This window comes from Pyxicephalus adspersus, chromosome 5 (genome assembly GCF_032062135.1).
Source record: "Pyxicephalus adspersus chromosome 5, UCB_Pads_2.0, whole genome shotgun sequence".
NCBI lineage: Eukaryota > Metazoa > Chordata > Amphibia > Anura > Pyxicephalidae > Pyxicephalus > Pyxicephalus adspersus.
The window spans coordinates 115,951,265-115,978,688 of record NC_092862.1 but is presented as its reverse complement, the minus strand read 5'-3'; the positions used below and the strand labels follow the sequence as shown (position 1 = coordinate 115,978,688).

At 37.3% G+C, this 27,424-nt stretch overlaps 1 protein-coding gene and 1 non-coding gene across 2 annotated transcripts in view; one reads left to right on the top strand and one right to left on the bottom strand.

Moving 5' to 3' along the window:
* The window catches only part of HDAC9 (histone deacetylase 9), a 322,976-nt gene that overhangs the window by 272,615 nt on the left and 22,937 nt on the right, over positions 1–27,424 (bottom strand). The window contains exons 2-3 of the mRNA XM_072412536.1: positions 16,177–16,291; positions 5,242–5,283 (exon numbers count right to left, since the gene is read on the bottom strand). Coding sequence (XP_072268637.1) covers positions 5,242–5,283; positions 16,177–16,213 — 79 coding nt within the window. The 5' untranslated portion in view covers positions 16,214–16,291. The remainder of the gene's footprint in view (positions 1–5,241; positions 5,284–16,176; positions 16,292–27,424) is intronic.
* Positions 2,867–2,994, top strand: LOC140332237 (U4atac minor spliceosomal RNA). The gene has a single exon (XR_011921086.1). It is a non-coding gene; the product is annotated as a U4atac minor spliceosomal RNA (small nuclear RNA).

Sequence of the window (27,424 nt, the reverse complement as noted above, 5' to 3'; positions counted from 1 at the left end):
ACAGTCGAACCTGGTTTCCTTGCGTTTCTTCCTTCCTCTGTCATCGGTCTTTGAGCAGCAAACCACGCACATCCTTGTAGGGGCTGCCTTTTTCTGGGTTGGTGGGATGTATTCAACGAAGTGACGACCGGTCAGGCGTTCTGGGTTGACAACAGTGGAAGCACGACGTCCAGGTCTATTCATAGCCACTGATGGTGTTTGGTGGTTCTTGACAATGAATTCCGAAACTTGAAAATGAAGTCTGAATGATTCACAGGACACACAGATATTTTTCTGCACAGAATGTAGGCATTCCATAGGCACTGCTCAACTAGATGCCTGAAAATCTTTTTGTAGTACTTCCGTTGCTGTTTTCTCATTGCTGGGTAGAATATGATGGCTTGGTCAGCTCTTTTGACACCTCCCATGGTGTTGTTGTAGTCAATCGCCACCTGTGGCTTCATCACTTCTTTCTCACGTTTTGTGTGTACCAGAACAGTGGAGGCATCATGGACAGTACTCATCAGGCACACATCTTTCTTGTCATGCTATCTCAGGGCCATCATCTTACCTTTCTCCCAGGCAACAAATTCTCCTGTCTTCAGCTTCCTTTTTGTTGCAGAAAGAACTCATAAAGCTCAGGAGAGGTGTAGAAATCGTCATTTGTGACACAATAGCCCTGACCTAGCAATGGCTCCATGAGAGATAGCACTGAAGATTTTGCCAATCTATAATGGCTGTATCTGGGGTTGAACTGTGTCCCCTTTCCAGTGTAAAGTACTGTATTCCAAATGTGTCGTCCAATCGCCACTGGAGCGCGGGGCACAGCTAAATAGGGCTTCTAAAGTTACCCTGAGTGTGACTCGGGGTTACCGTTTTTTCAAGTGCATTCCACCTTGAGTCACACTCGGGAGAACCGCTAGGGGGGTTAATAAAATGAATTAAGGCTAGGGGGGGTTGGGCTAGTGTGGACCGTGAGGTAGGAGGGGATTAGGCATAGGACATGTTAAAAGGGGGAAGATGGAAGTGAGAGGCCCTCTTTTGGAAGAAAAAGTTTCCCACCCAGCCCTTATGTTATGGTTAAATTTGGAATTTTCGTTCATTTTGGTGGTTGGGGTCTTGGACGGCAAGTGCATTGGTAAAGTGGTGGATTTTGGCAGGGGGGGATCCTCTTTGGTGGGATCTCCCTCTTTATGGTCAACGGATGATTTTGGGTCCTGAGGCTGTGCTGGGCGGCTAGGGGCCAAGGTGGAAAACTTGTAAGAGTTAAATTCCTGTTGGGTGTACATTTTGCCTTCTGAGACCTGCAGCCTGGTTGTTTGGGTGTATAATGGGGAGTTTGATAACGCTATGGATAATGTGGTTAGGACTATGTATAAAATGGGGGGGGATTGTTTATAAAATTATAAAAGGGGGAGTTAGGTTGTTAGGTTGTTCTTAGGTTGTAGGAGTAATAGTGGTTAAATAAATGACTTCTTGTCAGCCAATTTATATCCAAGACTTGGGTTTGGGTATTTAATGGTGGAGGAGTGGTTTGTAAGCAGGTTAGGGGTCGGGAGAGGTGGAGGTTTTGATGGGGTGTTAAAGGAAGGGGTAGAAGGTCCAAGCTACTCTGGTCATGCAAAATGACCAGTCCCATGTACCAGTTTGTAGATTATCAGTATTGTGCGGCCTGGCCTGCTTTTATTTATGCATAATTGTCAGTGTATTCAGATATTTGTTTTATTCTTCTGTTGTGAACAAATATGCAGGGTTTGGACCTTTGTACAAATTACAAATATGAAGGTATTATGACGGTGTCATATTATACCCTAACAATGTTCACAATGTTCACTAAATTTGCATTGGCATTGTATATAATCACTTTATAAAGAAAAAACACCTCTCTATTCTTTCTAGCCAACCAACATCCCAGCATCTCTAGTGATAGAGCACAGCCCTATTTGTGTCTGTGGCATGATCAGTGCTAGAGAAGATTTTAGGCCCATGTTTCCTTACGTATCAGTGAAAGCACAATCTTTTGAGGAGTGTTATGTAATCATGTGGGTAACTGGGTCAGGGGGCAAACATAAAAAGGTGCAAAGCATGCTGCAGCATGAGGACTCTAATCCGTCCTTAGCTACAACGGGCCTGAAGTCAGTTCTGCACAGCGTGCAGTGAACTAAAGCAGTGGTCCCCAACCTTTTGGATGTTGCGTACCATTAAATTAGCGGACTCCTGACCGTGCAATGCATACAGGGGACATGGTCCACGGCACCAGCCAGAGCTGCGGACCACAGGTTGGGGACTGTTGAACTAAAGTACGGAACGTTTTGCCTTGCTTATCATGCCAATAGGAGCCCTAGAGTTTAGGGCCCCGGAATATCCATTCTTTTCTTAAGATAGTCTACTGTTCTCACCTACAAGTAACACTTTAGAACTGGGAAGGCTATTTTGATGAAAAGCAACTTGTTATCATAGATTACAAAGTGGCTGTGTTTTTTAGGTTGTTTGGGGGAGCACTTTAGATGACATAAAAGAAACAACAATGTTCAAACACTGCATGTCCTCCACATGTATGTACAGTATACAATCACAAACTATGTATACATATCAAAGGCATACATTTAAAATATTTTTTTAGGATGATCTCTTTTGCACATATCTTCAATGAGCAAATATACAAATTATTGTGAAAAGAGACTAAAAGAATCAATAAGGCCTCCAAAAGAATGAGTGTATTGCAAATGAAAAAGACAGAAGGTATTCATTCCTCCTAAACAAAGGGGTAATTTGTTGTTAAAATAAAGTGGGTGTGGCCATACAAATTAGGAAGCGTTACTCCTCTCTCCCTAATGTGAATGATGGGCAGGTTTTGTACCCACATTCCATGGCCATATCTAAGTTAACCATCCTTCTCTTGGGGTTGAGTGGCTGACCAATGAATGGTTAATGAGGTCAGTACCGCTAACACCAACAATCAACACAAAAGCATCTCTAATATGTACTTATTAGTAAGGTGCAATTTTTGGCACCCCTTAAAGTGTATAAAAATAGCTTAATAATAACATTTTGAAAGTGTATTTCAAGATGTTGTCCTGGACATAGATTTATCCTGTGTTTTCTGTCCAATGATGTAGGGGACAATATAAGTTCTAGTGTGGTTTTTTTTAATATAAATGCTGTACAAAATGGCTTCATTACAAAGTATTTAGAAATGCTGTAGGTACTTGAAGTTGATCAAGTGTACTTGCAATGAATTTTGACTCATCCTTTAGGTGTTGCTGTAGCATTTGCATTCAAAGTTTGTTGACCCAACAGCTTAGTACACATGGGCTGGTAATAAAACAGGCAAGAATTTTGTAAAGCATTGAGCAAACTTCAAATTTAACATTATTCATTTCTAGTTTTGGAGTGTTTGACACCTAATGGGAGTGCTGGCTGTCACTATAACCAAGTTATCAGGATTGACAAGGCTCTCACCAAGCTGTACCGGTACCACTGAATGAAGTTTGCAGAAACCTAGCAAGCAGCATTATGGATGGGTGATGAGAAGCAGTAGATTTGACTTTAATGCAAATCACATGCAAATGCTATTCAAATTGCACTGACTAGATATTGAGCCAATAAAATTGTGCAAGTTTAGTGTTGCATGTGAATTGCATAAAAGAGACATGGGAGGCAGGATTGCCCCGTGTGCCTTGGTTTCTTGGTAGACTTAAGAGGAAGGGTTCTCATGAATAGATCTTTGGTTTCCCTGACCAGATTGTTTTAAATTTATCAGGACAATCTTTTGGCATACCCTGGCAATATTCAGAGAGGTTAATTCTATAAAATGTACAAAAGGGAGGAGATGACCTTTTATGTTTACAATGGAACAAAATCAATAACTGTAGTACTTGTCTTGAAAGAACCAGTAAGATGAATAACATTGTGGACCATCAGAATCCAAACAATCATGAACCAAAGAATGCCTCCATGTCCTGAAAAGAACAGCAATTCCATCTCCACACTGTAATCACATGATGAGTTGTTGGTGTAGACATGCAAATCATCTCAATATTCCTCATCCATGCATTATCAATGGAAAATAGCCTTTGAGACCACATATGAAAGAGATCCTAGAAAAGTAGCAGTATACTAATAAATATGGAGGGGAAATTTGGTGTGATGACAACTGAGGCTTCACTAACTTTGGAGAAATTTCTGCCTTCTTTGGACCTCTGCCATGGGCATTTTCCTTTGCTTACCCCCCACCCCCAATACAAAAATCAATGACCTAATACAGAATCTCTAAGAATCCTTAGAACTGCACAAATACATAAAATAGTCTACAATACTTTATTATCCTCAACAGTATCGTTTTCCTTCACAGAAGATAGATCCGCTTTAATTCCTTTTTTTTCCAAACCAGTTTTTTATTTTCCTTTTTCGCACACATATTTAAATGTATATTTTGTACATGAAAAACGCACCTAAAGCCACACACTAAATCAGAGACCTTGTAAAATAAAAAGGTGAAGATTTCAAGTTTCTTTAAAATTTACATTACTGATCAAATATATATTTCCTATTAAAAAAAAATACAATCTTAAGACGCACAAACACAATAATCTCCAGTTTTTGGTACAATATAAAAAAAGTCCTAAAAGTGTGCATGTCTGATAAATAACATTAAACTACGGTACCCAAAATTGTCCATATGTGACATTTGAATGCTATTTGTGTGCAAATTATATGAAAAATTTCATGCAAACTGTACTAATATGGCACAGGACCAATTAAACACAATACTTGCAGGGGTTGATTGGCTCAGTTCAATTTGCATGTGATTTGCATAAAGGTAGAATTATTTTGCATTCTTTTGGGCACCTCTACTAGATCATTTTTTATTATGGTATAGTAAATCAGAGGAGCACACAGAAGAGTCTTTTTGGCTAATACATAAAAGCAGGACATGCCATTTTGAACCTAAACAGCAAACAAGATCACTTTTAGCCACACATTTAAAATCAGTTCTAAAAAAAAAAAACTGAGAACTGTCAAATGTAACCCTAACTAGACTAGTTTCTAGCACACTGCATATTTTCTGAATGAGAAACAAGACATTTCCAGTTTGATGGATGTGGAATTTTTACTTATTTTTTTAAAGTCTATTTAAAAAATTGTACTCAATCAGAATAATCAGATGTACTGCTTCACTTGTAACATTCTCCATGCATGGCCAGTGATAGCTTTTAATATAACCATGAGACAACACAATTTTGATTAACTTGTACTCACTGTCGTCTTCTATTAGAAACATTGCATGCACCAGCACTTTCCCTGCAAACACAAATCATCAAAGTCATCGTATTTCAGACAATGCGCATTACAGAACAGTGCATGATAGGAAACACACTAATAATAATCTTAATGGATTGAGCTATATAAAATGATATTTTACTAAACAACAACCACAAATGTTTATGTAACATTCTCTATACTAACTGAGAATATTAAACATTGGACATTTAGGAGGGATTGCTTTAACTTCAAGGGTAAAAGACGTAAAAAACAAACTCTAGCCAAATGTTGTTTTGGATAGAATAGAAAACAGTTAGAAGATGTATGAAGTTTATTCTTCTGTTTGTGAATCTTCATTCTTCTTCTGATGACTTGGGGTCCTTATAATAAAGAAGTGGTGACCAGGTATTTTTTTACCCTTTGTTGTTTTCACAATTTATAAAAAGGATGATCAGTTTATTACAATGCCGATCAGTAAATTATTTAAATTGGCATTCAGAGGTTCTAGTTTTTGAATGACATAACAAAAACTCTTTTTTCTAACTTTGACTGGCACTTTTAAAGATTATCAAACACTCTATGCCCAAAATGCAACTGGCCCCTTATATTTCTTGTCTTGGGTACACCATGAGAAAAGTAAGTGAAAAATCTTCCATATTTGAATATTGGCCCCTTAAAATTCTTCTTGGGAACATCATGGGAAGAAGTGAGGGTAAATCTCGGCAAAATGTGTTAGCAGTCATTTAGCAATACCACAGATTTTTTTTCTCACAACCACTAAATATTATCTTTAAAATAAAATAAGGATTATAATTGGTTGGTATGAACAAAAGCAACCCATTTGCTCTGCTTTTTTTTCTGTCAGGTTTCATAAATCCAAACTAAATGTTTGATTCCAAGATATAAACCTGCAGAAGTAAAAATAGATGGCTCATAATGTAAACCAGCTGCAAGCTGTCTCAGAAATAGAAGTTACATAACCCAGATGGCACTTGCTCCTTTTTCTTTAGACAACACGTAAATGAGATAACAGCCACATCTGCAGAAATAGACTTAACAAGTCATTTTGTTTGCTAAACATTTATGAAAATACACTTTTGACTAGTAAGTAGTCAGGCGGATTTTTGAAAAAATAGCAACTATTGTGTCATAAAATTATATTCACAGCTAATGTATATTTATTACCACTTTCTATCTGCCTGTAGATTCACAGCAGACCCCCAGGCCAATTAACATCAGTGAGTTCTGTGTAATTAGTGAGATATGTTTAAATATTAGATTTATTATGTAAGTACATCTGATTTTTTAGGATAAAACAGGTAAAGGCTTACCTTAGTATTTATACATTTACTAAGCAGAATTTTAAAAATGAACTGTGAGAATGATGTTGCCTAGAACAATGGTTATCTTAATGAAAGTATTGAAATACAAAGATTCTATTCATATTTCTATATGTGAGATAAAATACAAACATCTTGCGTTGGGAGTGTCGGGATTTAGTTATGAAGGTGTAAATCAATGTTCGGTATTTTCCTGCAAATGCTAAAGGCAGTTCAAATATTTACTCTGCACAACTGAAATCATATTGATGCTAAAGAGTTTGGATACCTCATTGTTTCTTATATCTACCTGGGAGTCTTGCAGTACAATCTCAAGGCTGCACACCTGCTGTTTATCATGGGTGTCCTGGGTTCCCTTGCTAGTTTTATAATTTAATTTATGATACATAGGAGATCCTAAAAAGTGCAGAATTGGACAAGAACACCCAGTTGTGAGTTTCCATCATCAGCAAATTAAAGGACATAAAAAATAGGCCCCATCAGACATATATTTAGGTCTTTTTTAAAACTTTTCACAACTCTGAGCTAATTTTTTTTTTAATTTCCTCTTTTAAAGCTGATCTCAAATAAACAAATAATATGTTTTATGCACTCTTTACTCACCTCTAGCTGCTGATATGAATAGGAATAAAAAAAAAAGTTTAAGCTCTGTTTTTACTCATCTCAGGACATACATTCTTGGCACTCCAGTCTGGTCTTTTGTTTTACTATGTTTACTTTCTGGTTGAGTCCTTCCCAGGTTGTCCACATCACTACCTGCCTGGCATTGACACTTCCTATTGGCTGTCTGATGCAAGGTACTTTTCTATGAATGGACCAGAGGATGATGTCAGCAGATGTGAACAGGATGGGACTGGTGATGGTGAACACCACTGAAATGCCGGATTGATGGTCTCCAGACATTTTGCCTGCACTATGAAGAGACCTGGATGGTGAGTTTAGATAGGTATCTAATGTAAGAAAAACATCAATCCAAAGAAAAGTATTAAAGGCGGTGAATGATCATTGGGAGAATTTCAGCTTTGGTACAAATATGGGTATTAAAACAAAAACAAACAAAAGTCTAAATCTGTCTCCTGTTTGATCTACTCTTGGCCACAACCTGTCACCACCACAAACTCCCAAAGCACGGTATCCTAAACTCACAGTGATGCTGCGCTACTATTATCAAAGGCTATCTAGGACCACCTATAGATGGGAGAAGAACAAAGAGAATGAAAACATCAAAAACAAAGTTACAAAATGAAAACATACTATACAGCTAGAGCTCAAGGGAAGGGGGAGTCCTCTTGGAGTTGACCTTTCCGACACTCTTGTTTCTATAGTTAGTGTTCATATAGAATAGTGACACCATCCAATTACAACAAACCAACACTTTCAAAACTTTGGTAGGATCAGTTGAGACATTTTATATATATCTCTGACATGAATATAAAATAAAGCTCTCTGTTCTCCCTAACACCAAGTAATAGAACATGTCTAGTGGAAGTGCAGCAGTTATTTTTGTTATACGTTTTAGGCTCAAATAAAGGACCAAGACCAAGGTTAGACTTTCCATCTAAATCTTATCTATTTACAAACTTATTTAAGTCCTTACATATTAGAAAAAGTACAGGTTGAATTCACGGACACAAGTCCCTGTAAATGTTACAATTTACTGGTGATCTAGAACACCCATTTAAAGTATTCCAGTTAGGAAATACATTTTGATTTGTGTATTTAACTCTAAGAGGAGGAATGTTCTCAATGCTCAACTTTGAGTGTTCTCCAATATGTGGGTTTAATGTGTCCCACCTAATTGAGCTGGACCAGGCAGATCCACTGCTTAAAGTTAGGCATTTATTGGATCTCTGCTAGAACGGAAAGGTATTTTTATAATATATGTATACAATATGAATATATGATGTGAGGAAATTGAACTATACTTTACTTTTATTTTAGAGACAATATTCTACCTTGAATGCAATGATTTCAGTGAATCTATTTGTGAGGAAATAGCTGCTATGTTCTTAACCAAATCATAAACACAAAAACACAATTTTGATTGAACAGTGCCTATTAGAAGAAAGTCAGTTGAGGCAACAAGAAGTATAACACATGCTATTATTAGAATAATGAATCACATTATGTTTCCTGTAAGAAAGCCTCGTTGAAATTATTGTTCTGCATTTTTTATCAGCAAATGGCACGGGTGAGTAAATAAACGCTAATGAACAAACACTTATAAAATGTTATACAGAATGCACCACTGCTCTCATACTTCCATGTAATGTTATCTTATACAGGATACTGTTTGGATAATTAGAATATTGGTAGGAGCTGCTAAAATGAACAGTAAATGTACCCGATAACTTTGTATGTGTTGTTCTTTTATTTATTACACTGCTCAGGCAAGTCATTGTTATCAGAATTCTTCAGTTAGCCATACACATTATAATCTAATAAAACAATCTCTTTCAGGGTAGAGTAGAGCAAACTTTCCCTTTTTTTTACTATGCAGTGGAGTTCAACTGTACAAGAAAAAAAAACAGCAAAAAAAAATATTACTAAAACATCCTATATGTGCCATAACAAAAAAAAATCCTAATAAAAAATACATTTTTTAAGCAAATTTCTACCAAACAATGTATTCAAACTGTATCCAATCAGTTTGAACTACATAGTCAATAGCCCTATGAGATTGTAAATAACTGGTGATTTAGCTAGCTATGCAAGTTACATTGTAATTGTTATTGCTTAAAAAAAGCAGCTACAGCCAGAGTAGCAAAGCCTATCTCCTAACAACTTTATTTATTTAAGCCACGGTTTCTGTACAGTCCCACATGCCCACATTCTTGGCATAGTGGCTAGTGCTCCATCCTTTGCAGCTCCAGTGGTTCCAGGTTCCAATCTCAGCTAGGATACTACCTGCATGGATTTTGTATGTTCTCCTCATGTTTAAATTGGTTCCCTCTCATGTCCTAAAGTTGTGCAGGTAGGCTAATTGGCTTTCCCTCAAAAGTTGGCCTTAGACTGCAGTAATGACATATGATTATGATAGGGCAGTTAGTGATGTGATTATTGACACATTATTGTAAAGAGTTGCTAATATGTCAGTGCTCTATAAATACCAGTTTATAATAATAATTTTGTTTACAAATCACATGCAAATTCAATTGGCATAATTCAAATTAAGCCAATAAAACTCTATACTTGCAGAATTTGATTTGTTTAATTAGAATTTTCTGCATCCCATTGAAATCAGCTACACTGCAATCATGCATATTCCAGGGATTTCTATATACACAAATGTGTGCACTTTTATGGGCATGTGCATGTTCCAGATCTGCAAAGACTTCGGCCGAGCTTCGGGGGCAAGAGTCAAATGCGGGAAGTCGGAAGCCATGCTCTTCGGGTAATGGTACTTGCCTTCCTCTGCGACTGTCCCTTTTAAAAATCAAGCCAGACTTCATCAAGATCCTTGCTGTCTGGTTCGGGAAGGAGCAGCCCTGAAGTCTTGGGAAGAGAGGCTGTCGAAAATGTGGCAGAAATTCGGCCTCTGGAGCCTCAGAGATCTCACCATTGAAGGGAAGACACTGGTACTCTGCAGCGAGATCCTCCCTGTGTTGAAGTACCTCACCCAAGCCTAGCCCTCACGCACCAACACCTGCAAGGCCATCACAAGGGCAACATTCCACTTCATCTGGGGCTCGAAGATGGACCAAGTCAAGAGAACGACGATGTTTAAAGAACATCAGAAGGGCGGCAAGGGAGTTACAGACATTGCAACGATTCTGAGAGACTTCTTCGCCTGCAACACTGTGAGAAGGACGTTGGTGGATCAATCTTCAACTCATGGATTTTCCGGAAGAGGACATCTCAGAAAACCCCCCTTCCCTCCCTTTGGGGAGTTATTGTTTCCTTTTGCCCCCGTGATTCTCACACTGACCTTAGTGACAGTGTAGGCTACAGGTGTCCCAAATCAAGACACATTTTGGTGAATGTTGTATACATCAGTCTGTCTTTGAAATTATTTTCATATGAAATAGGTGAGCTTTGGCTTTTGTGGATGTGGGTGAGCTTTTGATAGAGTAGGGATGTGTTTTAGCCTTTTTTAGCATTGTGGGTCCCTTTAAGAAGATTTCACTTCTTGTCCTGGAGACAGAAATAGGGAACTGAGTGGCAAAATCTTCAAATCAAAGTGAAGAGACATCGACTCTTACAAAACATTTCTTTTTACCTTCAGTTCCAATGACAACTGTAAAACTTTAGACTTCCCATCACTTTTTGGCACAGTGACAGTAGCTACAGGAAAAATTAGAGAAGGGAAATCTGCATCGAGGACATAGACAGCATTAAAAAAAAGTCAATCCTGATTTGTTAAATTCTTTTATGTGTACCTGACTGTTGAAGACACAAGACAAAACATACTTTTCGCTTAATGGGTTTACTTAAAATGCAAAGATTTTTTTGTAGTTGTTCTATATACTTATTTTATTATCTATAAAAGCTCTTTGCAATTACATTTTTTACTAGAATGGGATTGCTAGTTCATGCAAACCCCCAACTTTAAGCAATTCAAAGTAAAAAAAAAAAAAAAATGTAAATAAAACGCTATAAAATAACAACAAACAAAAGGGTGCAAACTCGATGGGCCGTTGTTTTTTTTCCGCCTTCTAAGTTTCAGTCTAAAGCACCTTGCGTTTGCTCCATCTGGGTCATCATCAGAATCTTCACCGATACCTATCCTACTCTCATTATATTCTTCAGGATCATTTGACTACAAAAAATTCAACACTACGTCAAAATTGCCTTCAGGGGTGTTCTGTGATTTTCATGTTGTCATTGCATATATTAACCTAATTACGTAAGTTTAATACATATGCATGCACATCTGACGTGTTTCTACATTACACATTCAAAGCACAGTCTTTCCTGTTGAAAGCATGTGACTTGAGCAGGATGTAAACATTTCCTTAATGATCTTGCAGTTCTAATGAGCAAAAACAAATAACAAAGCCCCAATCCATTTTCCCCAAGTGGAGCTTGGCATTAGGTTTTTACATGCAGTGGGAATTACTAAGTCTTTTAGAAAACCCGTCTCTCTGGGGTGCAGTGCTCTTGTTTTCTAAATGGATGTGTTGTGTTGGAAGTCGGTGTTACCACTCAGGGGCCCTTATTTTGCATCATTCATTATAAGGAAACATTTGACATACATTACTGCTGGGAGCCACAAAAATATGATAGATAGCTAGACTGCTAGATGTTGTCAGCGCTGTTTGGGTGGTGTGCTACAAATACCAGGTGACACATTTCAACAAACTAAACCAGATTATGAGCAATTCCCATGACCAAAATTAAAATAAATTGTTTCATAAAAGAAATGATTATGTGCTCTGAAAAAGCACAACGTAAAACAACTAACTGTATAGTAATACATATATATATATATATATATATATATATATATAAATTTATATATAAACATATTAATTTTCACAAATATTTATATATATATATATATATATATTCAAAATAAATAAATAAATCCTTTCTGACCCGTAAAACCCTTCTCTAGGCAGATAAAAAGACATAAATAATTGCAGTTCTATATAAGTTATTCATAATTTACTTTATATTAATTTATATTTAAAATGCAAGCAGAGTAAGGGCTTAAATTCTTTCAGTTCCTGTACAGAAGAGGATAGGGTGGGAGAGACGGAAGCACAACAAGGAGCCAATAGGTTGTGCTAACAATACCATTTGCTGGCAATGAGTATGTTCTTAAGATAAAGCACAGTGGCAGAAAAATAAGCTCATTACTGTGCTGCTTCTTTTCAGTTGTCCAGTTACGGGCCAAGCATGGGCCCATGACAGTCTGGGCTCAGACGATGAATAAGGCCATTACTAAACGCAGAATATTGAAGACATCTAGTGGTGTAAAGGGAGCACTGCAGGGGCAGCACCAGATTTAGAGTTAGCATTGCTGTTTTTTATTTTATCTTTCACTTTTTTCTTTTGTTTCAACTGAAAACAAAAGAAATAGCAACCTGTATCATGTAATTTTCCTTAACATAACATAATTAACCTGTTCTAAAGATATGAAAGCCGATCTCTAATTTATTTTGCAAGACTGAAGACCAGCAATTGACAAATTCAAGAAAACACTTAACCATGATCCATGTTAAACTTGACTCTGCCTGGAACTTTTAGTCCTTTTAACAATGACATGCTAATTTTTATACATAATGATATATTAAAATTCATCACCATTCATGAAATAAATTTATGATTTAACTATACATTTTACAGTATTTTTAAAACAAAAACTTTTTTTAACCCATCAACATTTTTGTAATTTGTGTTCCAAAAGGGAGATTTCCCTTTTTTTCTTGTCCTATAGACAACAAAATGAGATGAAATTCCTCCTTCTGACAATTGTCACCAGAATAATTGGTCACCAACAGAAGATTTCCTCTCTGGTCCTATACGGCTGACCACTCACAATTTCAGAAATTCAGAAAGGGTGGATCTTCCCAGCAAAGACACAGAAATAAAAAAAACTAGCAGGAGTTCTAACCCTTATACAATATATACAATACTAAGAGATAAGGTTTGGGGTTCATATACAGATTAATGTTCTGCCCACATATGTAAGGCTGCTGCCCACCATTTTTATTCAAATATCAGATATGCCCAGCATTCTAGCTCCCTGCACTCCTATTATTCTGTCAGGGGCCCTAGAGAAGATTGGGACCTTGGGCAATGGCCCATTTTGCCCTAGCCTAAAACTATTCCTACTATGAGGTCTATGGGTGGGGTGGGCACTTTTTTTGTAAAGGGGAAAATTCTTGTCCAAAACAGCCCTACTTGCCCGTTAAACACTGCCTAGAAAACAAAACTACAACAAGAGTTATTTTTGCATTTGATAAACAATCCAGGGAGCTGATGTTCTGTTCTGTGGCAAACAGCACTATTTTTTGCAGTTCAGTTCTGATGACACAGTAAGCTCTGGAGTATGTGCAGCTGGAGAATACAGGTACAAAAATACTATCTCAAATAGTAGGTCCAAAGGCCCCAGCGGCGATTAAACCAGATGGTGCTATTTTAGAAAAGGGACACTTAAGGGATTTGTAAGAACAACAGAGACTAGAGAAACATGTCACCCTTTCAAATTTCAGGGCAACAAAGGACAAGATGGATAAAAGTTCTGCCCCATTGATGTCGATGTATTTTTTAACCTGAAATAATATGTGCATCGGCTGGAATTTGTAGGCAGCTAGTCTACAGCTGGCATTTTCCTTTTAAAAGAGCCTATTATAGACAATGTTCTCTGTCAAGCAGCTATAACAAAAGTGCAGTACTATATCAAAGTTGAAAAGCTTTTTTTTCTGGAAGCTAACAGACTCTTTTTTTCTGCAATAGGCAGTGTTGAAACATCCAGACTGTATAAATACATTATGCCGTGGCACTAGGTTAAATTTTATGGGGTCATTTTATTACAGAGGAAGTATCAGCTACAGAACAATGAGCAGCATAATTATGATCCCACGGATAATAACTTCAGTAATAATGAAATGACACACTGCATCTTTTACTTCACTGGTATGACTACGCGTTTTACTTGTTCTGTACCTTTGCAAGATGTCATAATGCATATATTTTTTTATTAGAACATAAATTATTTAAGTCTTGTACTAAGTCTATGTTATTGCAAACAATTTCAAAGCCTAGTTCTAGGTGTCTTGGGAAATATACTGGGATTTGTGATTTAAGGCAGAATCCCAGAGAATTTTAAAGCATTCCTGTAGTTATTTTCTAACTATAAATCCTCCACTTGGAAGGCACTTACAAAGGCCTACGTAACTCGTTAGACCAGCCATTCTTAACCAGAGTTCTGTGAATCCTTGTGAAACCTTCAGAGGTTGCCAGGGATTCCCCAAACTCTGGCTGATTGACTTCCTATTTTGATGATGCCTGTATATTTTGCCTGTAATTTTGGGGCCACCCCCGCTTGAGAGTCAGCTGCATGACTCCAGCCAAATTTTTTTGTATTTAGTAAAGTATAACCCAGAATTCCAGCCTTCTTATAGTTAAAGTTCTCCTTTTATCTGATAATACAAAGTGTATTGTTCCTCATTTCTAGTCTGTTGGTGGAGCAATTTTGCCAACTTTATATTCAAATATATTGGTGTGTAGCAGGGGTCCCCACCCCCCCGGTCTGAGCTGTGGCCGTCTGACAGGTGGGCCACGGCTTTGGCCAGTGCACCCCCCTGCTTGGAGGGGCACACCTGCCAGAGCCGTGGACCACGTCTGCCATATGCATTGCAGGCTCAGGGCGATGGGCGACCATGTCTACCATCTCCCATCGCAGGTGTGAGCCTGGGCGGGTTCTGACATCATGGGGTCACTCTGAGGGGAAGTTTCTTCCAGAGTTCGTGAGATTAGTGGTCCGCAAGCCCCAAAAGGTTGGGGACCACTGGTGTATAGTACAAATTCAGCTACTATAAAGCCATATGGGGAGCAGGTGAAAATATCTAACCTTCATTAATTAGGTGAGAACTGAGGTGACACAGAGTCCTTTGTTGAAGAATTCAATAAAAATCAAGCCAACTGAGGAACAGTTATTTTATGTACTAAAGAGTAACATCAAATGCAACCTCAAAATCCCCTGCTCCTCTGTTCTCAATGTGTGCAACCTTGTGTGCACCCCTTCACCCCAAACACACAGATACTGCCGCCTTAGTGCCTTCTGATCCATCCCAGCTATACATATACATTACATAAAACCTCCAACACATGCCTTAAATAGGGGCTATGGGATAAATAAGGACTGTTGTACTTGTTTTTGTTGTTTGTACTTAGCTGCGCTTAGTTTTTCCACACTAGACATTGTGGAGCTCTCAGCAACACATTAAAGTGAAGCTGTTCTTTGTTTTGCAAGGCAAAGCAACACATTCACTTTACCTTAACACAATCCAATAGCTTTTACCTACCTACCTGTTGCTCTGATTGCACTCTAATTAGGAAGGGAAGGAAAGTCAAGAGTAAACTTCCGAAGGTCATAGCTTACACCAGACTACAGACACCCTGTCCGAAAGTGCAGTTACGAGATCCACCATATATACTTGATATTCTATTTGCCATCTAGTGTTGAACAGACTTGGAAAGACAGTAAAGGGAAAGTAAGTATATACTGCTATGGGGGCAAAGTGTGTGGGGGGGGGGGGGGGGGGGGGGGTATCCCGAATAGGTAAAACTGGTTTATGTTCTTCATTCTCTTAATATTCTTATGTGAATAACTTCACAACATGGAAGCATAAAAACAATTCCATTTGCTAATATGAAAGGTAATGTCAGACTATTATACACACTGAATATAGCAGATGATGGCGCAGTATCTCATCATAAGATCCATTCCTCACAATTCTGCAAGGATATGTGTAATAATATTATATAACTTTTATTATCAAACAAAGAGGAAACAAAGTGATTTACTTTGAAACAATATATGCAGTAAACATATGTATATACCATAATCAGCATCTTGTACCAACAATATACTATATATACAATAAAATGTATGAATTCCAAATGAGACAAAAAGACTGACCTGGCTGTGTTGTTGTGCTCATTGCTGGAGAAGACATGCTGACCTGCTGTTTGACAGAGATCCCAGATCTGAAAGGAACGTTTGTGTTCAGTGTTCGGTAACCAAATGGCAGGATCTGAAAAATGGGAAATTAAAGTCAAAATCTGAGACATACTACAAGTATTTTATTTTTATGTAGTCTTACGTCTTTCTTTCATTTTGTTAACATTTGTTATTACTGTTGCTAAGTCAGATATTAGCTTTGTTTCGATTTCTGCTGGACAACATGCTATAAGTCTATTATGCTTTTGTACATGTTTTAGGAAATAGTGCAGACAGTCTATTGCAAAGTACGACACCACCAGAATCCACTCTTTGATCTTAATTTCAGTGTTATTTGGTTCTGTAGGTTACTGCCATTAGCCCTTCACAAGGAAGTCGCCAGGGGTGACAATGGGTACTTCTGTACCGGGTCCTAAACAAAATAGCTTGGCTTTTGCAATGCTGGAACTTTTAGACATGAATGGAGGGAAGCCCTGGGAGTTTACCTAGTAAGGGACCTTGAAGTTTCTGATGGTGGTCCAGGGCCTTCGTGCTCTTTGCATTCCTTTTCCAACCAACATCAGTAGGTAAAATAACTTCTTGTTGGTCATGGCCTATATCAGCCTTTCTCAACATTTTTACCCCAGAGGAACTCTTAAAATAAATTTTAGGTCTCAGGGAACCTCGCAAAAAGCAATTCCTCAGAGATCTTTGGGAAAGTTTCCTTTAATTGGGGGTAGGAGTATCACCCACATAAAGGATCACTGGTGCAATCCTGTTGACTCTAGTTGACTGCACTATATTGCAGGAATCATCAAAACAGTGGTCAAAAGGTAGTAAGGACCCCCCTAGCAAGCTCCTATGGTTACATGGTACACTGGTTCAGAATGACTGATCTATAGGACAAATTCCATCCAGAAATCCAAAAACAATTTTGATTATATGGGGCCAGTGGTGTAATAGATCTGATATGACCATTTGGTACACACTTCTTAAGAGCATGCATGTTAAGAAACGCGTAAGCATAGCATATGAAATAATTTTTAACCTCTCAAAGAGATCACAGGTCTCCCTTTGACAATGGGCCTGATTTAGTAAAGCTTTCCAAGGCTGGAGAGAATATTCTTTCATCAGTAAAGCTGGGTGATCCAGCAAACCTGGAATGGATTTCTTAAAAGTAATTTGCTATTTGTTAGCAAAGGTTTTCAATCCTCGTTCCATTCCAGATTTGCTCGATCACCCAGCTTCACTGGTGAAAGTGTATTCTCTCCAGCCTTGGAGTGCTTTAATAAATGAGGCCCAATGCCTCAATCTTTCTTTATCTCCATGAGCTTGGCACCATCATTTTTTGTATATATGTCCATGGTCAAACCCTATTTCTTCCACCATGCCTGCCCAGAGATGATGTAATCATGTAAATCCTGGTTTTATTCTTAGCAGTGTGCATGCAGATTGTCTCGCACAGCTCAGATATTCTGCTGTGGCTTTTCCCTCTGGGAACTTTAAAAACATTGTAATGTGCAATTAGTGATCAGTGGGTAAGGGAGACTGATAAAATGCTTCCTCATTCCCGTAAAAAGATACAAAGGACATAGATCTTCTAGATCCCTCTTCTCAAAAACATCTTGATAGAATAGGTCCCCGGACTGAAACCCAAGAATTAATTTTCAAATATATCAATTTGTTATTTAAAAAAACAAAACAAAATAAAACAAAACATATTAAAAAAAATAAAAAGTGTTTTTTTTAAATGTTCATGCCTTGCAAAGCAGGCGATCGATCATTTGTGATCAATCAATCATTTAGTCACATGATTGCTCAATCTGGACTATTATGAAAGCCAGAGTTGCTTTTACTAAAATAATAACGGGGCAGGTGCACAGGCCAATCAGCAGATTCAAAGGGCATACATTTCAATGTCATTCGGAAGTCCCACTGACGATTGGGGTAACTTTAGCACCTGTACTGATGTAAACACAATTTCAGTGCAATGGTCCAGCTAGGGCAGTATGTCTTACAACACTTATACCAGTAGCCATTATCAACCTTTTCCTTCTTTGAAACCCTAAAATCATTTTCAGGTGTCAAGGAACCCCTGCTAAATAAAACAGTGGAGAAAATTCTATTTGCATTGGCTGACAGTGGGAAGAATGTCCCCTATGCATGCTAGTGGTCAGAATGGCACTTTTACAGACAGCAAATTTCCCCTGGTTTCATGCAGCTACCTGAAGTGGCATTGAACTGAGAACTATACAGGCACCATCTTTTGGGAGGGCATTAGGGCAAAGCTCAAGCAACCCCTGGGGACTCCTGGAGGAACCCTAGTTGAGAATGGCAGTATTACAGGGACAGGCAGCAGAATTTATGGGGTCCTTTGGAGCTATGCTGGTAGAAACTGGGGCCATTTTAAGAAATCTTATGAGCTATATGATCTGAGCCCACCTATTTCTTACAATACACTCCTTCTATATTTGTTTCCCTTACCCCTGTTATAATACGAAATGTTTGGGAACAGCACAGAACAGAACTTATCATTCAATAATACAGAAACCTTAAACCAAATACTTTCTTTAATTTTAAAATGGTCTTATTCTGTTTTTCTACTGAGGTGGCGGAAAAGTATACATAGGCAAAGACATGCATGTTTCTTTTATTTTATTAAATTAGAATTCTCAGAGGAAGGAAAACCCATTTTCTGTCTGACCAAGCAGGACCAATGGATTTTCCATTCCTATTTATCTCTAAGACACTGCAGAATGGAAAATATTGCTTTTAAACTTAATAATTAATTTACTTGTGTCTGTAATGGAAGAATAGTTTAGGTGAATTCTCTTGAGTAATTCTTCATAGAGTTTATATATATATATATATATATATATATATATATATCAACTATATATCGCAAGCACTGTAAGGGATTGGGGCTAACTGCTGTATGTGGATTAATAGTAACAATACTGTAGTGGACCACAGTAATTAATTGTGCAGCATTGTTGGCACACCATTATGAAAGCTACAAGGGGGTATATTTCACTGACACAATCAACAGGTATTTCTGGGACTTTTAATTTAAATGCTATTAAACCAAAAAGTATGTTAGGTTTATCAGTTGCTACAATAACATTAAATATATACCAAGAGTTCAAAACCTTACCAGAGAATTGGAATTTTGTCACTGTGTAATATGTTGCTTTGTTAAAAAATGCTTGCATTGCTAATGGGTAAATTATCAAGTAACAATACAGACTTTTTTTTTTGTTAGCAGCCTGTATAGGGTAAATAAAGTGAAAAGTGGCCCTGTCACTACAATAATAGGATGGGTAAAAAAGTTATCTTTCACCATTGGAGGTGAGTAAATAGCAAAATAGCAATAGCAAATATCAAATTACTTTTAAAAAATCCATTCCAGGTTTCCTGGATCACCCAGCTTCACTGGTCAAAGTGTATCCTCTCCAGCCTTGGAGAACTTTAATAAATCAGGCCCAATGACTGTCAAACATCAGTTTTACTTTTGCCAGCTCATCAATTCAACCATTTTCCTTTTTTTGAGGTGGGGGTGCAGCATCAGAAGTAATTCCATATATAATATCACACAACAACAAAGTAAGAAAAACTGAGCCATCCCATGTGCCAGCGATAACAAATTCTCTGGGCTGGGTGAGACATTCCAGTTCTATGGTGTCTTCTGTAATGGCAGTTTCTTTATTTTACCGAGAACCTTTACACAACTCCACTCCCCTCCACTGCACGTCATGATTACTCATTCTAATTACTCTACCTTACAGCAACCAGGCCCCTTTTCCTGCCTACAAAATCAATTAACCCTGTAAATATACTCTTCTCGACTCATGGGGCCCTATATATTTAAGCTCTTCAAGACAGCAGAAGATAGACTATCATGGAAGAACCTGGGTGATCCAGCAATCCTGGAACAGATTTCCTAAAAAGCATTTGATATTAGCTAGCAAATGCTTTAAATCCGGGAGCAGGATTATTCCTGGTTTGCTGGATCACTCAGGTTCACCCATGATAGTACTTCTTCTGCAGTATTGGAGATAAATCAGGCCCATGGTGTCCTATACAACCTATCCCTTCTTCTAATAAATTAAATCTTTGCAAGATTTTACCACCATCTGTTTTCCGGTTGGGGGGAGTTCCCACTAATTCCTGTCCATGGCACTAAAACCCTGACAATGGTCATACCCCTACCTGCTCTGTTATACACAAAATAAAAAGTTTTGTCAGAAGTTAAAATGAGACAGATGCTTTGAATGCAGAGTTCTGCCGATTGTCTACACAAAAAATGTTATATGATTTCAGGCCTTACAGTCAAGTAGGGTAATGCATACCTGTAAGAATAACCCTGCCATTAAGCAATAATATTTCTATATAAATCAGAATAGAAAAACCAAGATAAAGTAACCTATTCTTTCCAAAGATGTTCCTGTCAGAATCTTTTCTTATAAATAGCCCTATTCTCACCGGGCAGTGACTCTGCATGAATAATTCTCCACTGTGAAGTTTATGAATATTATATCCATATTTCTTTCTGATCCCATCATCAAGGTCAACACAGTTTCCTGCGTTCTGGATAGCATGCCTAATTTATCTCCCAGGGAATATCACAATTCTGCTAACTATTTTTAGCAACATCTACAAAGATAAAATCTCAAAAATTTATGAATTATGTACAACTTTTTTCTCTGTCCCTTGGCAATGAATAACAATTCAACTGACGGGAATCAATAACTCTATAATATGTGACAAACACAGGAAATGCCTTGGCCATAAATGAGGTTGCTTTGATAGGCTATGGATCTTCATAATATGATTTATTAATGGCTGTAACTGTGTCATGCCACTTAAAGCAGCCTCATTCAGAGGTTTTCTATTGTCTGAATGGGGCTGTGTTGTAACACGCCCAGGTTTTTTATTTTCAAAGACTCTATTTATAAAACAGGGAATCTGACATTCCCTCAAACATTCCCTGGTGGGAATCAGTTACTGCTTATGAAACACATGGACCTGGAAGATTCACACCAGGGAATGTTTGCAGAAATGTCAGATTCCCTGTTTTATAAATAGAGCCCCAGATTTGCAAAGGCTACTACTTGAACAAGTAATATACCAGGAATAAAGTTAGTAATAGGCTATGCAGAATTTTCTGTTGATTTGAATGGAAAATCAATCAAAACTTCTCCATTTATTATCAATATTTGGGTAAAATTATCATAATTATCATCATACCGTTTGTCAGTTGGGTAACCATCCAATTAAGGCCAAAACCCCTTTTAGTGGTCTATATATAAAGCAATGAATCTGACATTCACCAAACATCCCTTGGTGGAGAATCAACCATTTTAATTGAAACCACATAGACCTAGAAGATTTTTTTTCACCAGAAATTGTTTAATGAATATCAGATTCACTGCTTTATAAATAGATACCTTTGTGTTACAATCAGTATTTTAATTAAAAATTACAATAAAATTGCTGTGATTAAGATTATTTCCTAAATGAGTAGATGGTATTTTTCGTAATCTTAGTCAATCACAAGAATTGATTTAAATGACTCACATATGATGACAAACATAATCATAAATAATGTTAAAAGAAAATGGTATTAGATTATCTACTATTACACATTGGGTTTATGGGAGGGATTGGGAACACTGCCAATGGCAATAGGTGACCAAATCACTCAAACCTAAAATATAGGCTGGTATACACACTAGGCCAGTGATTCTCAGCCAGGGTTCCCTGGAATCTTAGGGTTCCTCCAGAGGTTGCTAGGGGTTACCTGAGCAGTGAACAATCTGTGCCTCTCCAATCAGTTTAGGTGACACCAATCTTTATTGCACACTGTATGGGTGACATTCTTCCATCTCCTCAGTAATGTAAGAGGCATTCTTTACCCTGCCCACTACCCTAATATACTGTGAGCTGTGGGTATAGTAAATATAGCTGGGGTTCCTTGAAGACCTGAAAGTTATCTCAAGGGGTTCCCCATGTTAAAAAGTTTGAGAAAGGCTGCACAAGGCATTTCATTTGAAATTGCTTATATTCCACAAAATAAAAGCCGAGAGCTCTTTCTATGAACATGCTCAACATTTCCTTGTTCCTAGTTTTTTTTTTATCTGCTTTTTGCAAATAGCATATGAGCAAAAACCTTTAAAAATAAGATGTTGGGGTTTTATTTTTCAATTTTTTATATATTTTTTAAACCTTTTTTTATTACTATTTTATTTCTTTTTATAAAAAGTAGTTCTTTCTCAAAAATAAATCCACTACTAGCTGTCACTGTAACAGATGTATACAAATTAATTGGATCCTAATCATTAACAGAGACAGGTAGCCGTCAGGGATAATTTAGTGTTACAGCTGGGAACAACGTAATGTAGAATAATATTCTCCCAGCATGGGGCATTCTACTACAGGAGCAATAATCTACAGGGAGGTGGGAAAGTGTTAAATCTGTAGGCCATGTACCTGAAGGTCACTAAGTGGCCCTGTCACTTCTCTAAGAAAATACAGTCAATCCAATCACCCTGGAGGTAACTACTCAACTTGTACTGCATGATTGCTTTAATCTTCCCCTAATCCAAGAACACATACTGGTAATTAGTAAAAGGGTCTTATTAATGTTTTGTTGTTAGTAGTTTATTGATCACAATTTATATTAACCCAGTATTCATGTGACATTTATACATCCATTTTTAGATATATCTCCATGGCTTTTATTACTTTATTGATTCAGCTGCTAGTTTGGTAAAATCATTGCATGCAGTTTCTATTACAAATCTTACAGTACAACAGGTCAAAGACACAGCAATCTTTATATATAAAATTGTATGCATGTATGTATGTATGTATGAATGTGTGTGTATGTTCCACCATCACTCGAAAACGCATTGAGACATTTCAACCAAACTTGCCATACATATGACTGAAACTCATGTGAGTGAACCAGTCATCTTTGTACAGCGCTGTGCTATATGTCAGAGCTATATTTGGATGTATGTATGTATGTGTGTATGTCATCACTAGGACATTTCAACCAAACTTGCCATGTTCCACCAGCACTCGGAAATGCATTGACACATTTAAACCAAACTTGCTAGACATATGACTCAGACTCATGTGAGTGGACCCCTTATCTTTGTACAGCGCTGTGGTATATGTCAGAGGTATATTTGCATGTATGTATGTATGTATGTATGTGTGTATGTATTGCTCAGTGGCAGTGTGCCTTTTGCTTAACACTATAGCTTTATTTGGTTCCTTTTCTTTGTATAATTTAAGATTGCAATAAAAAAAATACCAGGCAATGTCGGGTAATGAGCTAGTTTATTATAAAAACAAGCCAACATCTATATTTATGTTACACCCTGTTGCTGATGAACCTGTTAAATTTTAAATAAAATAAAAATATAAATCCTAGAACAATATGAAGAAGCATTTGCATTGTGATTTATGGTCTTCTTTGATTTCATACTTTAAATGCAGAAGTATTTCTTATTTAAAATCATTAAAATTATCCCTTATGACAAGAAGTGACCTGGGGAACATAGAGTTCTTATTAGCATCCAGACAAAAGCATGCAAATTATTCTTACAGAAAACTGGCACTCTACTTATTTTTCACTGTCCACTTTTCAATGTTGCTTTTTCTGTCTTCTATTTTATTAATCTGTTTTAATGTCCTTAGTCTTTATTCCCTTGCAATTCTTAGTAAAAATATGTCCAATTATGTAGTTATACCAAAAAAGGTTATGTCAAATATATAATATTTTTTATGAATATCATATAAGAAAACTGACTTACTTAGTACATTGCTGATGATTTGACCATAGAGGACATAAAAGACGTGCTTCCTATTAGTCAGAAGTAGAGTTCCTAGTGAAGATAATAACTGAATAGTCAGTTTTCTTGTATGACATTCATAAAAAATAATATATATAAATGACATAACCTTTTTTTGGTATAAATACATATTTGGACTGATTAACATATAGGTGGATGTTACCATTGAATTATGTTGAATAAACTATTTATAACAATTTTTAAGGTCTCTCAATCCCCTGAGGAAGCCCTGTAGGGCAAAACGCGTCGGGTACTGAGACACTGCTGATACCTCATGTTATAAATTTTAACCTTTAACCTTACTCTAGAATAGAAAAACTGTGTTAGCTAAGGTCTAGTGCACGAGATTGATCACTCAATAAAGCAGTGTTTTTCAACCGCTGTTCCGCGGCACACTAGTGTGCCTTGAGAGATCTTCGGGTGTACCGTGGGAAATTATACAATTTCAGTTAATTGGTCCCAAAATGATTTATTTACTGCAAAAAATTTGTCTTCATTTGTCTATACCAGCGATGTATAGTGATAGGCAGAACCAAAAAAAACTCTTCCACTAGATGGCAGCAGGTAGCTAATTTACGTGTCTGACTTTTTGGTGGTGTTCCGTGGGATTTTTCTAATTGTAAAATATGTGCCGCGACTAAGAAAGGTTGGGAAACACTGCAATAAAGTACAAAGCTTTTATTAAGCATATGTCCTGCCATGATTATACCTTGATCTTTCAGGCTAGGCACCCTACATCTCCGAAAAACATAAGGCTTGCCCTCTAGGTGGATCATTATTACTGATAAAGTATTCTAAGCAGAAGCTGTAATTGATGCCCAAAGGTGTGATTGTGGTATATTTAGGCATTTTTTAAATATAGTTTTTCTTCTTAGTTCAGCAGGTGGTACTGAGAGAGAACACCATGAGTAAAATTGAAATGCAGCTTTTACAAATAAACCAGCCCAATAAACCTTTAAAGACAAATAATAGATGGTGAATAGTATTCATGTATTGGCACCACTGGTAGTTCAGTTATATTGTGTGTGAAGAATCTTACCTTTACTTTACTGTAACAGTAGTTGTGCAGGTTGCCTAATTTTGACTGATGACATATGATTGTCGCCCAAGAGGAACAAATGATTGTTAAGTCTGCTTCAGACCTGCTTTGGAACCGAGCGATTCACACAGCTCCCAATGGCTCCTGGCCACATTGCATGACTTTCACCAAACATCTTTAAGAACCAGTGTCTGCCCATTTGACAGTTGGCAGCAGTGTGTAGAACTGTTCCCCAATGTCATTCATGAACCATCGTGATGGATCGATGAATGACCAAGCAGGGATGACTGCTGAACTTTCCTATGAAGAAGAGAGCAGAGAGGGAATGTTGTCTGTTATAAATCTAAGTGAAAAATTTTTGATCTCGGGTCCCAGAATCTCACAAAGGGCTAGCGGATCCTCTACCAGGGACAAGGTATCCCAAGCAACCTAAAGGGTGCTATAGCAGTTCTCCAGGTGAGCAAAGACTGGCATATCAGCAAGGCAGATAGCATTTTCAGGAGGTGACTAGCAATGGCAGCCTGCAACCTCACTAATAAAAAGGAGAACTTGCTGTACACATCCCCTAAGGAAGCCTAATGGTGAAACGGGTAGGGTTATGAGGCGTTAATGCTTATTATTAGGGATGCTTATAAATTAGAGATATTATTGTCTAGCAAGGCGGTCAATCTTCCCATGCTTACCAATGGGAGTAACCTAGCAAAGCACTATGTCATTTATTTCTACGAAAGCTGGAATTTTATATGATCGTTCTTCACAATATAATGTTCTTTTGCTGCACAAAACCCTAGCTCTTCTCTTCCTTTCTTCTTATGTTAATATTTAGGGGAGTGACTCTATATATTTGTATAGGGGCTAGGATTGGCACCACCCTCTAGCTATACCTACGAAGAAGAGAGCCCAGTGGGTCCCACTTTCCACCACCCACCTTCTTGTGTATACAATGCTTATTCATTCTCCTGTCACTGGAAACAATAAGCAAAAATCATTTCCAGCAACAGAAATGTAATGTGTGTATGTAGCCTTCCATATAATGGTCAAAAAAATTTCATCCATGATCTAACATGTGTACATAGTCATAGGCCTAGTATACTTAGTGATAAGCAATATTTACAGAATTATTCTGACACACTCCCACTCCCACCTTGGAATATAAAAACAACTTCAAGACACTAATAAAAGGGATGTGGCTGTTTTTCAATGATGGCAGCCAAGAGCTTTGCAGAGGAAGATCAGAAAAATCTGAGATTTGCGTTGAGTGAAATCTCTGCTTATACATTTTTTTATGATATGCTCAATATTAGTTTCCAGATTCTGTGACCAAGTTCCCACACCTACGCAGCACTTAAAACTTTTGATGAGAGCATTACGGTTAAATGAAATAATGAACACAGTTCTAATAACTCCTAGAACTTAGTGACTTGACCCTAATAGCCTTTATAAATATCCTTAAATACTGGCTCAAAGCAGACAATTTAATGTGTTCCATCAGCCTCTCTTATGTGAAGAAATAAGCACTTTGGCTGAAATACGAAGCAGAGGATAATGCACGATTAATGTACAATTACAGTAACATGACTGGAAATTAAACATGAAAAAGCTAATGGTAACATTCAACCCCTGGAGACTCCGATCTTTACACCATTGACTAAACGCTTTCTAGGGTATTTCCGTTTCAGTAAAGTAAGAAAATCCCATCAGTGTTTTCACACAGCCAATATTTTATATACCACCAGATTGTTATTTACTGCAAACATGTAATAACCATTTCCCCAGAAGCTCTGCTCTCTCTCTCTATGAAATATTCATTACAAATGCAATAATGTCATCTCCCAAAAAACAGCATAAATCACAGTATTTTCAGACATAGTATTGACATTCTTTTTTAAATAAAAGCTTTTCACAACAGATGGCTGAAGTTATAATAGGATATGTAAAGAAGTTCACAAAATGTACATCAATTCACTTACACTTTGGTGTGTATGTTTTTCTGTACAAGAATGATTACATTCCATTACTTACAAAACTATCATTTTGTATGTTCTGTTAATGTATTTAGAGTAAGAAACAATTCCCAAATGTATTGGGCAGGATATACCAGCTTACTCTGTGCAGGAACAAGGTTTAAGAGGGCTGTATCAGGCTAAAGGTCTGGTCCCTGATTCCAGGAACTTTTGATAAATCTGCATATGGTTAGCCAGAAACAAATACAAAATGAGCAAATACAATAAATCCTAAAATATTATACAATATTTTTGAGAAATTGTCATCATGTTCCTTTTTTTCAGCTTAGTTGAAATCCCACACGTTATAGTTTTATTCAGAT